Source organism: Rattus rattus, chromosome 4, assembly GCF_011064425.1.
Source record: "Rattus rattus isolate New Zealand chromosome 4, Rrattus_CSIRO_v1, whole genome shotgun sequence".
Lineage (NCBI taxonomy): Eukaryota > Metazoa > Chordata > Mammalia > Rodentia > Muridae > Rattus > Rattus rattus.
This window is the reverse complement of record NC_046157.1, coordinates 158939115-158952630: the sequence shown is the minus strand read 5'-3', so window position 1 is coordinate 158952630 and position 13516 is coordinate 158939115. Positions and strand designations below refer to the sequence as shown.

The 13516-nt window shown below is 40.3% G+C and overlaps 1 protein-coding gene across 4 annotated transcripts in view; it reads right to left on the bottom strand.

Annotated features, from left to right (window-relative positions):
* Dis3l2 (DIS3 like 3'-5' exoribonuclease 2) overlaps window positions 1-13516 on the bottom strand; it is a 350417-nt gene that overhangs the window by 239539 nt on the left and 97362 nt on the right. For all 4 annotated transcript variants that reach the window (XM_032901537.1, XM_032901540.1, XM_032901539.1 and 1 more), the window contains one exon: window positions 9197-9425. In XM_032901537.1, the coding sequence (XP_032757428.1) occupies window positions 9197-9425 (229 nt within the window). The remainder of the gene's footprint in view (window positions 1-9196; window positions 9426-13516) is intronic.

Below are 13516 nucleotides of genomic sequence, written 5' to 3'. Positions count from 1 at the left end.
GCATCCACCAGTTTGTTTTGCTTTAACAAAGCAATGAAAGGTTCCTCCAGGTAAATCCAAGGGAGTCCATCTACCTGACAAGCTTGCTGATTTCCCACAGCTTTATTAACAGTGCACAAATGCAGAATCTCACCGTCCCTCCTGTGGGACCACTTTCTGTGTATCACAGAGTGACGTGTAGGGGACTCAAGTTTAACAGTCAGAGCCTGAGTTCACAGCCCTTCTTATTCTTAGTTTTCTTCTCACTTAAGACTATGAGTACACAACAGTTGCTAGGCTTGACGCTCCTCTGCCTGCCTCACATCTGAGCTGCCACTGTTAATCCTAGTTCTGAGTGTTTCCCCATCTATTCTGCATTCAGTCAGCAATCAGGTCATGTTGTCAGCTGGTCTGAATGAGTACTGGCCTCACTCCTCCACTCTTTCTTATAATCCCCTTTCCATAGCTACTCTAGGTGACTCTTTCCTACTGAGCTCTCTTAGCAGCCATATATAACTGCAAACTTCAGGACACTCTCTTTTCTAGCCTTCTCTCCAGACTTTCCACTATGTATCCTATACTGGTCCCATTGAAGTTACTACTCATCTACCTCTATGATCCTGCTCATACTCAGAATATTCTTCACCTTCTCCCATCTAGCAAATAGTATTTATCCTTCAAAGCTCAGGGAATACATTATCATCCAAGGACTCGCTCCTCCCCTTACCTATTTTTACCTTGTCTATCCTCTGAATAGTTTCCTTTTTTCCATGACACTGTCTGTAGTTACTAGCAGTCTCTGCTTTTTAATACCTTTGCTTTTGCCTCTGACTTTACAAGATATTACAGCTTCAGAACCTGGAAGCCATGGAGAAAGCATCTAATGGCAGTGAGACCATTATCCAACTGTATCTACTACAGAAGTAGAAGCGTGTTCCATGTTCCGGTCTTTTCTCAATGACTGAGGGCCTGTCAAGGACAACCATCTAGATTTCCCTTTGTAATCAACCTGGCTCCCCAACAACAAACACAAAGCTTATTGTGTGCAAATACCATATGGGTTACAAACGAGTATAATGCGCACGAACAAATAAACAACCTGGAACCAGAGAAGAAAAGAAACTGCCCAGTTTACATGGCAGGCAGGTAGAGTAGAACTGGTACCTACTTCACACACCCCCTTTACAACACAGCCCTCTCCCTCTCTTATGAGATTCATTCATTGGAATGCCTGTCTGTTAGTTCCTTTGCCACTACTTGGTTACTCATAGTTGAAAGGACAGAATATCCAACTCAAACTGGCTTACCAACAAAGTGACTCATTCGTTTGTGTAACTGTGTATTTCCCTTCCCTATGTAGGGGAGACTTCAGGGTCAGTTGATCCAAGGCTCATTAATGGTTGTGAAGGCCCAGACATTTTTGGTTCTTCACTCTTCTATTCACAATACTTAGTAAGTCATAGGACAGCTGCCAATAGTAATTAGGGATAAATGTTTCCTTGCTTATATCCATAAGGAAACAACTTTGGTCCCAGAATTCTGAGTAAGATTCACCCTGATTAGACTGAGCCACTGATCTTCAGAAAGAGGCAAAAGTAAAGCTACACTATCCAATAAAAAAGCCACTACCCACACGTAGCTATTAAAATGAACACAATTGATTCTCAGCTTCTCAGCCATACCAGCCCTATTCACGTGGGCTATTTCACCGCCTCTCCAGTGACAGTACCAGTCATTCATGCTAGAAGAGTTCCATTGCTGCATTAAGTCCTACTAGCATAAGGCAAGTAAGTGTGCCAAGAAACTTATATAGAACAAATAAGGCCTCACTCTGCAGCCAGAATCAACTCACTCAAATTGCAAGGTATCTGGCAAGAGTGTGGATGCCCAGATGAAAATATAGGAACATAAAGGTGGGTAAGAACTGGATGGGCGATGAACACTGTTCTTATAGGAAAAAATTAAACCAATGGTCTCGACTTGCTCTTTTCAAATGTAGCCTATTGGGGACATCGTCCTTGCTATGGGCATGGATAATTTTCGTTTATAAAGCTACTAACTTCTGGGACCCTAAGAAAACTAGTCACTTATCTGAGCCTCAATAACCTCAGCTGTAAAATGAAAGAATGCGCTAAACGAGCTGTGTCTAGCTGGAAGGTTTCAGCTGGAAATTCTTTTAAATTAACTTGTCTAGAATCTCACATTTTGAGTATTTTTATAACAATTCCACTTATAATTAATTTCATATCCCTCCCCTTTAAATCAAAGCATGCCACTGCCCACTATAGCTTCTGACAGATGAGAAAGTCAGACACTCTGGAGGGCTGCAGTCAGGTGCATCAGCTGGGACACAGGTTTGCCTTGCAGTGCAAACTGCATTTTCATCCAGTATGAGGAAACGTCAGGAATGTGAAGTGCCTGACTAAGAGCTACTGACATAGGCATAGAACACTGCAATACAGTCCTATTGTGTCTCTCTCTGTGCATCCATGCATGCATAGGCCACAGTCTGCATGTGGAGGTCAGAAGCCAGCTTGTAGAAGTTGATTCTCTCATTCCACCAGGTGGGTCCCAGAGGTCTGCCATGTTTGGTAGCAAGTGCCTTCACCAAAGAGCTATCTCACTGGTGCATCTATGAACATAATGTAGGTGCCACCAGATATGACAGCCGGTCCATTTGCTGTCATAACCATGAACTGCTATGATCCTGAGTAGATGGGGGGGGGTCTGTAGATGGATGGGGGGAAGAATGGGAGGTGGAGGGCTGAAGTCTAGTGAGCCTAGGAGGGAGAGAAGGAGAAAGGAAAGGGTTCTTCCTGTCTCATTGCCAAGGAGCTCGGGATTATAAAATAACCTACGGAGCCAAGAAGGAAGCTAAAAGGACACAGCAAGCAAGAAGCCATAGAGCATCATACTGAGAAGAGTGTGAGAAGGGCCCAAAGGAGGGAGCAGAGCAGCTATGGGGAAAACAAGAAGCCTGTTAGTCCCTTTGCCTCTGCTTGGTTGCTCCTGGCTGAGAACATTAGGAACACACAACTGACATGCTGGAGGACTGGCAACCCCTGCCTGCAGACAGTGGTAGGAAAAATGTTTGTGACAAACTGTTTAATTTTAAGTTTCAGTTATAATAATTGTATACTAACAGTGCTGGCAAGGCTGCCAACAAGCGTACCTACTCCCAAGTACTGTAGGGGACCCCAGATAGAACAAATTCTATCTCATCAATTACTTGTAATGCTAGAAAATGCACTACCACCCTCAGGCCTCGGGTATTCTCTGTCAGAGAAATATGCAAGCAGACCAGAATGATTCCTCGATTAAAAAAAGGGAGGGGAGGGGGAAGAACATGGGATGGATAGCCAGCATGCTCTATGATGTCAATAAATAAGAGAGCTGCGTATGGCAGAACATTGCTACCATCATAATCCTCCCATAAATTGTATGCAAATAAACAAACGGCAAAGGAAAGTGGCACACGCCATAATATTTTTCGGAGACTGAGCAGTACTCATGGAAGACCCGAAGCCATTCATGTTTATGACTCATCACAGTCTAGCTGATTAAATCCCTCCCAATACTGAAACTATACCTACTCAATACCTCCGTCCAGCTCCCTCATTACAAAACCAGTGGGAGCCCCATACCCTGTTCACCTCCCTCAGTCCATCACTCTGCCCTAGGCTACTGCCACCTGAATGCCTGCTCTGTGATAATTCATAAATAGATCCTTGAGCATAATTTCCTGAAGAAAGAGATGTAAGAGTAGGGGCAAAGTTTATAAACTATAACAGGAGAAATGTTACTTCCTACACAGTAATAATTTTGGTTATTAATATAAGCAAATACTTATTACATTAGAAGGTCTAGGGATGTAGCTCAGTGGTAGAGCATTTGCCTATAACAAACTGAAAGAAAGTTTTTGCCAAAATATTTTCCCAAGAATTTACCTCATCTCTTATTATCTAAACCATTTAAAAATCTCTAATGAATAATTTTACTGGTATTTTAAATGAAGTGTTGATACTTATTAGGAAGTAAAATTATGATGCACTGATTAAAAATAATTACTAAAAACCATATCCAACCAGCTGGGTCTAGCAATATAACTCTATAGTTTCAACTCCTTGGGAGGCTGAGGAAGATCCTTCTGCCTCACAAGTTCAAGTCCAATGGGGGCAACAATATGAGTTCAAGGCCATTCTAGAAAACTAGTAAGACTCTGCTTCAAAATACAAATAGAGTTGGAGCTAGAACTAAATGTAGAACACTTTCCCCCCATGTGTGATGCTCAAGATTCAAGAGTCAGCATGAGTGAGCAACAGAGAGACAGAGACAGAAAGAGAGGAAGATGGAGATTAAATCATTAAAATACAGAATTAAAGATAAGAAAACATTCAATATAGATTTAAAAAGTAATTTTAAAAGTTGAAGAGTATTAGGAATATCAATATGGTAATGCATCTGAATGGATAAATTCTCATTAAACTATACCAAAATTAGCACAAGAAGAAATTAGCACAAATTTCATAATTTAGAAATATCAGTTAATGTGTTTGAAAACAACAATCTCATTTTTTTAAAAACAACAGGTGCAAACAACTTTACAATGCATTTTACCTAACCTTAAAAAAAAAAAACAATTAATTCACAGTTTATACAAGCTATTATGGAGCAAAACAAAAACTAGAAAAAAATTTAGATCATTCTATGGAGCAATTATAATACTGAATAAAATGGCAAGAAATCTTGTATCTATTTTAACATGAAACAAAAATTATATACTATAAAATGTTCAAATGAACCTTATAGTATAGTTCAAAAAGAATAACACATTGGGATTACATAATATTTATTCTCGGAATTCAATAATGGTTCAATATCCAATAGACTAAAGAATATATGTCATAAAACCCATCAAGAGGTAAATCTTAAATAAAAGATCATATGGAGAAAGAGGTGACACCTAAGAACAGGGAAAAACTTAAAAACACATAATATAATTAATGTCATAACACCAAAATTGAAAGTTTTCAATTATTGATACCATAGAGCAATTTAATAGACAAATAACTAAATGACAACATGATGATGGTAATAATAATAATAATAATAATAATAATAATAATAGACATCTTCAATGCCTAAACAGAAAGAGTTTTTCTATAGAAACCCAGTAAGAATTTCTGAAAAGTATCAAAAGTAGAGTAACCCTGACACATTAATAGTAGGCAAAGACTATGACAAAGTAGTGTACAGAATGAAATCTGCAGGAACTGGAAAGCTGGAGAGAGACAAATGCAGAGACACAGCGCCTGACTAGTGTGGAAGAGGGCTGGGCTCAGGCCTCAGTGGTGCACGAAAGCAAAGGTACACATGTAGGTCTGGACCATCCTTCCTACTGGTAGAGACAGACGTAAAAAGGCTAAGGTACTGCCAGCAGGACAGAGGCTGGTGAGTCATGTTGGCTCGGACCAGGCCTTGCCTACTGAACAACTGCCCCACTGGCTCACGTTGTCTTCTACGCATGTGTCACCTGACAACTACACAAGGAAGGCTGTGGCTCTGGGATAAGAGTGAGGGTCTCAGGATACCACAGGTCCTGGCCATGATCTCCCGACCCAACATTACTGCATTACCCCATCCTATCGATAAAAATATGGAAGCAAAAATTCCCATTGTACTCTTTGTTAAAGAAAAGTCTAGTTTTACCTTTCTAAAGATTGGTGATAAGTTTTAGGTAATAGAAAACTAGGTGCTTAATATTTATTCTAATTCCTGAAGCAAATATAACAGTCTTCTAGTTGTACTAATTATCATTATGTACACTGGAGATGTGGAAAGACAGACAATTTGGAGGAAAGAACTGGGGTTTCAACAACTCTACAAAGTACATCAGAATAATCCCAGGGGTCTGCTTTCATAAGCCAAACAGAGGAGGAAAGAAAACTCCAGGGAATATAGGGGCTGAGAGTTCTGGTGACTCTGAGGAGTAAGCCTATGAGGAAAGTAATAGAAATATTCAAATCTTGGGAGAGATTAGGGATTCCTCAGGAAGCCAGTCTCCTCTTGGGGAAAATAGAAGCTACCTGCTGGGAGACAGAAGCAAAGGTGTCTTTAATCTCACATTCTAAACCTATACTCTCTCATCCGGTACTGGTAGCCACCACCAGGCAAGGAAACGGGAAAGGTCTCTGGAAGACCCTGTTGAGGTAGAGGATAGGCATGCACTTCACATGATCTCCTGAGGCTAAGGCCAAAGCTGTGCTCACCATTGCTGGTGATGAAAGATACAAAGCTCTTCCATCACTCGGCAAAGACGTTTATCCTTTGGAACTTGCTAACCAGGCAACCTTTGCCAAAACTTTTTTTTTCAAAGCCACAGATGCATTAAAAAGCAGTGAAATTTAATGAAGCTGTCCCCAGGTTCTACACAATGGCAGATCTTCTTTCCCCAGTGCTAGGGATCAAATCCAGGGACTTGTGCATCCTAGGCAAGTGCTTCTATAACTTAGCTACACTCCCAGTCATTCTGACAGATTTCCATGCTGACAAGAAGCCATGCCTGAGTAGCAGTGAAAGATCAGTTTCAAGAAGACATAGAACTGGATATTCAAATGGGGCCAGGTCTTTGGCTTGTCTTCTCTCTCATTCATACATACGTGTATATATGCATATATTCATATTTTCTGCCTGGGAGAAATGAGTGGGTCTGAGATATACAGGGGCCATTTGACTAATTCAATGAGTCCTTGCTACAAACAACTGGACTAGGGCTAAGCTATTACTTACCAGACAAGATGGCACTGAAGTTTTCCAAACCAAGAGGAAGAAATGTGAGCAATAAATATAGCATGTGTTGTATGTAAAGAAAACAGATTTTTAAAATAATACCTTGGAACACAGCATGAACTGGGATTAATAATACACTTAAAAGTACAATGCAAAGCAAAGAACCTTTCTGAAAATATTAGGGAAAAGTTTATAATGTTCTTAAGGTTATGGTTTATTCCAATAACAACTTTCAAATCCTTAAACAATACAAAATGTACTAAGATCTTAAATATAACCAGATTTTATATTATCCTAGGCAAGAAAAGCTGGTTGAAATACCATTAAAAATGCTCTGATTGCTTAAAAGAGCAAATTGTGATTTTCCTAAATATCAAGAGAACAAGAAATGAGAAACAGCCATATGGCTTCACAAACTCTATTTAGAGGCAGCTGGAAAGAGGGATCTGCACCTGACACCAAGAAAGAATTAAAGCTGCTCCCTCAGTCAAGGCTGCCAAGAAAGTAATAGTAGAGATGCTGGAAATAGCAGTGGGATAGGAGCACGTGAAGAGAAGAAGGAAAAATACAAGCATGCCCACCATGGACTTGTGAAGTGCTCCGAGAGTTTCCTATGATAGAGACGGGAACTGCAGCAGATGACATAGCAAGCACAAGTCAGTCTCCAGAACATCCCACAAGACAAAGGACAAAATCACTGACAACCTAGGTCATCAATTCTGCAATTGTTTCCATCTGCCATTTCCTTGCATTTGTGTGGGTGACTCATTCCCTCAACTTGGTGCCCAGGGAAAAGAGGATACTAAGATCTTCTGGGCCACCAGAAAAGGATTTCTTCTGAGTAGCTTTGACCAAACAAGCAACTTATTCTAAAGTGTTCCTTTCTTGATTTTGTTCTGTGAGTACCTTTCTTCTTAGTGATCTTGTTAATAAAAAAAATGTGGCTATTTAGGGTCTTGGTTATATCCCTCTCTTCTCACTAAAAAAGCATAATGTCTAGTATGGATATTGTTGTATACAACCCGCATGACAATACTCAACTGCTTATAAAGGAGGGAAGAGAAACACAAATAGAAAGAAATGTCAAGGAATTGTGTCCAAATGAAGATCCAACTGCCTGATCCCTGAAGAATGAAACCACTGGTTTACCTAGGCATACCAAAAACCAAGAGTAAGCTGGGTGCCCTCAGGTCAGTGTACCTGGGAAAGAAAACAGACAAGGGTACCAGCAAGAACACTAGCTTGGTCATTCAAAGTAAATTTCAAGGCTGGGAAGTCACTCTGAATGAGCGACCCTTGCCACCAAAAGGACACATGCTTCCAGAGCTGACTCTCTAGCTAAGGTCATAAGCAATGGAGAACAAACATGCTTTGGCAATCCTTCCTGAAATCAGCCCAGCCTTCAGGATGTACTGAGCTGTGCTTGCCAGACCTTACCATAGGCGTCTGCTCAAAACCCTCCTTTGGTAATCTTTTGGCATCCCTTCTAGTGTTTCATGGCCATTGGGCCAGAAATGTCCTGATAACAATGCTTATTGTCTAATCACCCTCCCAGGTCCATGTTGCCAGGTCCAGGTCTGCTCCATTTCCAAGTATATACAAAACTCAAATCTGGCTGGAAATATACCATCCCTATTTAAAACCCCTTGGAAACTAGATACTGCAACACTCAACTTACAAATATCACTTGCCCTTAAGTTTCCTAGAGTGTGGCCAGGTAGAACCTTTGGTACAACTCTTCATTCGTGTGTTTGCAACTTCACATTTTCTATAATCACCAAACCCATGGCTTATGTGCCATTCAGAAAAATAAGGCTAGCCTTCATTTTTTTTTTTTTTAAAGGCTTGAGGTCAAAATACTTCCTGAAGATAATTTACTTTCAAAATTCCAAGTGATCTATGCCTACCACAAATAACAAATACATTTTGAAATTATATGCTGAACTAAAGCAAAACAGTAAAATAAAGTTTTGTTGTTTTTTTTTTTTTAAATAAGATTTGAGACTTGCTTAATTCTGGCTGGATGTATAGCTCACGTAAAAAGGAAGGGAGGCATGAAGGGAAGAACTGGAAGAAAGGAAGGAGAAGGAAGGGAGGATGACTCTGCTCTTATCAACCTCAGGGTGGAATGGAACATACTACAGCTAACTACCAACTGCAACTCAGAGCCTATCACAAACACTGAGAGGAACTCTGATCAAACACAGAAGTGCCGACCACTATCCAGACAAAGCCCTGGGCGGTTCTCCTCTCCCTCTCTTCTACCAGATGTTCTGCTTCCTGAAAGCCTTCACAGACTCTGAAATATACTAAGCATTCTATGAGTCTTTTACTCTGCTGCAGAGAGAGGTTTCAACTTAAAAAACAAACAGAAAAACAAAAAACCAAATCATGAGCTGTAAGAAAATGTCAGATGCCCAAGACTCACCTTTGTCAGGAGTACAGACTGACAATTTCTTCATACCATCGACCAGCCCACTGGTGTTGCCATGTCTATCTTCTGAGTCGCTGTCATCAAACTGAGCCTCTATAATGACATCAGGACCATTCCAGCCTTTTGGGGACTTCTGCAGAAGGTGGTGTCCACAGCACTCCTCAGAGATGTCAGTTTCATTAGTAGCTTCTGTTTCTTTGTCGTTGTTCTCTGGTTTAACTCCCTGAATAAAGGGGAAGAAAAACTCTTCTAAAACACTGAGGGCAGCTGACAATACTAGATATTCATAGCATATGACTGGAAAAATAGACCTTTATTCTCCTGATGCACAGATTACATTAGGTAGATAAGCAAGCCAGCAATGCCAGGCTGGTTGGTACACAAGTCTTCAAGATGCCATCTTCTCAGGACTTGATCTACATTTTCATCCCCTCTCCCAAAGACTTTGAATACTTGAAGGTTTCATGCTGCTTGATGAAATTTTATCACATAGAAGCAATCAGCATGTTAGAAAAGGATAAAAGAATTCAGCCAGATATGTCACGGTGTTTCATATGGATAAGATGGTAGAATCCACATTGTTCCCTTGAGACCAAATGAAGAAAAGTCAGAATAAGGAGACAGGTTCTGTCCCAAAGAGAGGAAAGAAGCAGCTTCAGTAATGTAAAAACAGTGATAAGACACTGAGCAGTAAAAAAAAAAAAAAAAAAAGCAATACCCCAAAAGCCGACTAGCCAAGACAAACCAAACGGAGGGGTAGACTAGAGGGGAATAGAGGCATCATCCAAAGCAAATTTTCCCTTCTCTGGATGGCTACAGGGAGTTGATCCCTAAAACGTAGGCTTCTCAGTTTAAAAAAAAAAATCCCTAAGAAGATTCACAGAGGTATTCAGACCAGTAGATGCACAAAGCACAGCACAGAGACACAGGGAGCATGAAAAAGCAGAGTAACATGGCTCCTCCAAGAGGCCACCGCTCTTCAAACACGGAAATCAAAAACACTGAAATGGATAACGCGCTAGATGACAATTTCAAAACAATCAGTGAACTCAAAGATAAATACAGATAAACTCAATCCAGGACTGAAAATGGGAGTCAGCAACCTTGAGGGAAAAATTAGCAAAATGGATGAGATCACCAGCAACATGGATGGAAAGGTCAACAAGGAAGACAACATCAGCAAAGGACTGAGATTCTGGAAACAGACGACAACAACAACAACAACAACAACAAAAGCAAACAGAAATGTTGGAAATTAACAACTCAGTGAATCAAATAGAACAGAACAGAAACCTTCACCCACAGACTCAGCCTAGCAGGAAAGAAGATATTGGGAACTAGAATAAAGCTGATGACATTAGACATTCAAACACCAACAAAGAAAAAGCAAATATGGCCACAAGGCCCAAGAACTTCAGGATACAATCCAAAGACAGAGCCTAAGAACACACCAGAAAGTCAGAGGAACCAAGATAAAGCCAAGTGCTGCCCCAAGAATATAAGACGCTGTGAAAAGACAAAATAAGCTGTAAGAGTTTATTAAAATGTTCTCTTAAAGATATAAGGCCTTCAGGATGGAGAGACAATGTGGCAGTTTAGAGCATGTTGTTTTCATGGAGGACTGGAGTTTGGTTCCCAGCGCCCCACATGAGGCTGTAACACAGCCTGTTATTCTAGCAGATTCCATGCCCTTTTTAGCCTCCAGAGGCATCTATGCTCATCAGGCAGGTACTCACGCAGAAACACACACACACACACACACACACACACACACACACACACACACACACACACTAAATAAATATTTTGCATTATATAAAGCCTTAATTCCTTGCATTGGGCCTGAAATCAAACTGGTTGGGATGCTAAAGCATGTGAGAAAGGGGCGGGTTACTAGCAGCACTGCACTGTTTTGAAGAGAGTGCCAAGCAAGATCTCAATGTGTTTATATTTGTGAAGGGCCTACTGAGTTTAACCAGATTTCAAAATATACAGCAAAGCAGATCAATAGTCTAAGTAAATCACATGAGGACTGTGCTTAATGAAAGATTCATCATATACAGGGCAGAAAAGTTAATAAATTCTTCCTACAATACTCCAATGCTATGGTTTTCAATTGCTACAACTATCTCTAGATGATTAATGCTATAATGTTCACATAGGAAATCAGAGTGAAATACTATAAAAAAATTTGCAGTCATAATAACTATAAGAAAATATATCTAAATTTTGAAAAATGGCTTTATGAAATTATAACAACAGAAAAATTCATATTTAATGGTTAGTTTTTCTGAGCAGAATCAAGCCTTTTAACAATTATTTCAAAAATAAAAATTAACTTGGAGTTGTAGATCACACCTATATACACCAAGTATTCAGGAGACTGAGGCATGGGAATTAAATTTGAGGCTACTAGGAAATTAATTTTAAGCTAGTTTGTACTAACTTTTCAAAAGGGCAGTAACCTAAAAACAGGATTTTCCCATATTCTTTTCTACAAGAGCACATGTAAGTGAAGATGCATTACACTGACATTCAATTTAAAAAACCTCTTCCCTCTCCCCTTTGCCTTACACATACATCCTATATGCCATAACATAAATAAATCCTGTATGTCCACACATAAATACATACCTGTCCCAAAGTAGATCACTAAAAACATTGAGTGTGGAGACCCAGACCTGTAATCCCAGTACTTGAAAAGCTGAGGCAAAAGAATCAGGAGTTTAAGGCTGGTCTGGGTTACATAAGAATCTAGAGCAGTGATTCTCAATCTCTAGGTTGGGGCCCTTCGGCAAATTTCTATTTCCAAAAATATTTACATTACAATGAATACCAGTAGCAAAATTGCAGCTATGAAGTAGCAACAAAAATAATGTAATGGTTGCAGGTCAGCACACCATGGGGAAGTGTACTAAAGGGTCACAGCACTGGGAAGATTGACAAGCCTTTGCTCTAGAGGGAAAGGAGGGAGAAAGTGAGAGAAAGGGGAGGAGAGGAGACAGTTGGGAAAGAGAAAGACCAATGAGGGAGGGAGAAAAGGGGAAGAGAGCAGGGACAAAGGGAGGAGAGGGGAAAGTGAGAAAGGGACAAGAAGAGGAAGGAGAGTAAGTAAGCTACAGAGAAAAAGACTGACAGCAAAACCATTTAGCTGGTTTAAGTAAACCTAGAAAATTTAGGAGCATCTGACCACAGTCATCCTCAAACAGTGGTCATGTAATGCAAGCTGCTCAGAGCCTCCCAGACCAGCGGGTGAAGCATGTGCCCATCCTAAGTGCCAGGCAGGCTGACTACAACCAGACACTGTTCTACTGTTTTATCACAGAGGAATCACAATTCGGGGACAACAAAAGACTACATGGTAGAGGTCACACTCAAACAACCTCCATCGCCCTCACCTTCCTCCCTGGTTCCCTCTTCCCAAAACCTTGTTTTGGTTTTTGGGGGAGAGGCGGGTTAGAGGATTGTTTGCTTACTGTTTTTGAGATGGAAATAGGGAACCACAGGCACATGCCACCTTACCCAGCTTTCTAAAAAGACAGTAGGCAAAGCGTTTATGCCTTAGTTTCTACTGTGTGTCGATTTCTGCCATTACTGGTTTCAAAACTGAGTTGGTTTCCCACAAACTACTGAGAAGATATTACATTCAGAACCAGAATTCTGATTTAACACAAAATAGAGACTGACCCACCTCACATCTTTCTCTGAATGTGAGCATATATAAAGATTCTGAAATGAGCATGATTCTGCCCAACCATGTATTAGGAACTGTACTTTGCTGGCACAATAGTGGCACAGATGTTATGGGAGTAGCCAACAGCTTTTGGGTGGATTTAAAGCCCACTCCATGAAACAGGACCCATAGCCCTGTTATTGAGGCCAGGAATCTAGACAGGACATAGGCCATAAGGGAAAACCTCCTACTACTATTCTCCTAAATGAACATAATAATAATATGATGACTTCTAATGATATATTGCTATACTCAGAGATCAATGTATCACTGAACCCATATCAGAGAAGCTGCTTCTAGTGGTAGACGGTAATTAACATTTATCTATTTATCCATTCATCCATCCATCCATTCACCCATCCATCCTTCTATTTGTGCTTTAGGTATACAGAAATTCACAACTGTAAAATGTGCAGAGTGAAAGACTTCAGAGGGTCCTACCTAAATGGGATATCTTTATCATATCCCTCTCCTCAACTCTCAGGGCTCTATGCAGAAGAAGAGTTGGAAATATTCTAAGAGCTTGAGGTGATAGACAACTTCAAGGAAAGAGCATTCCAGACACAAGGCTGATGCACATA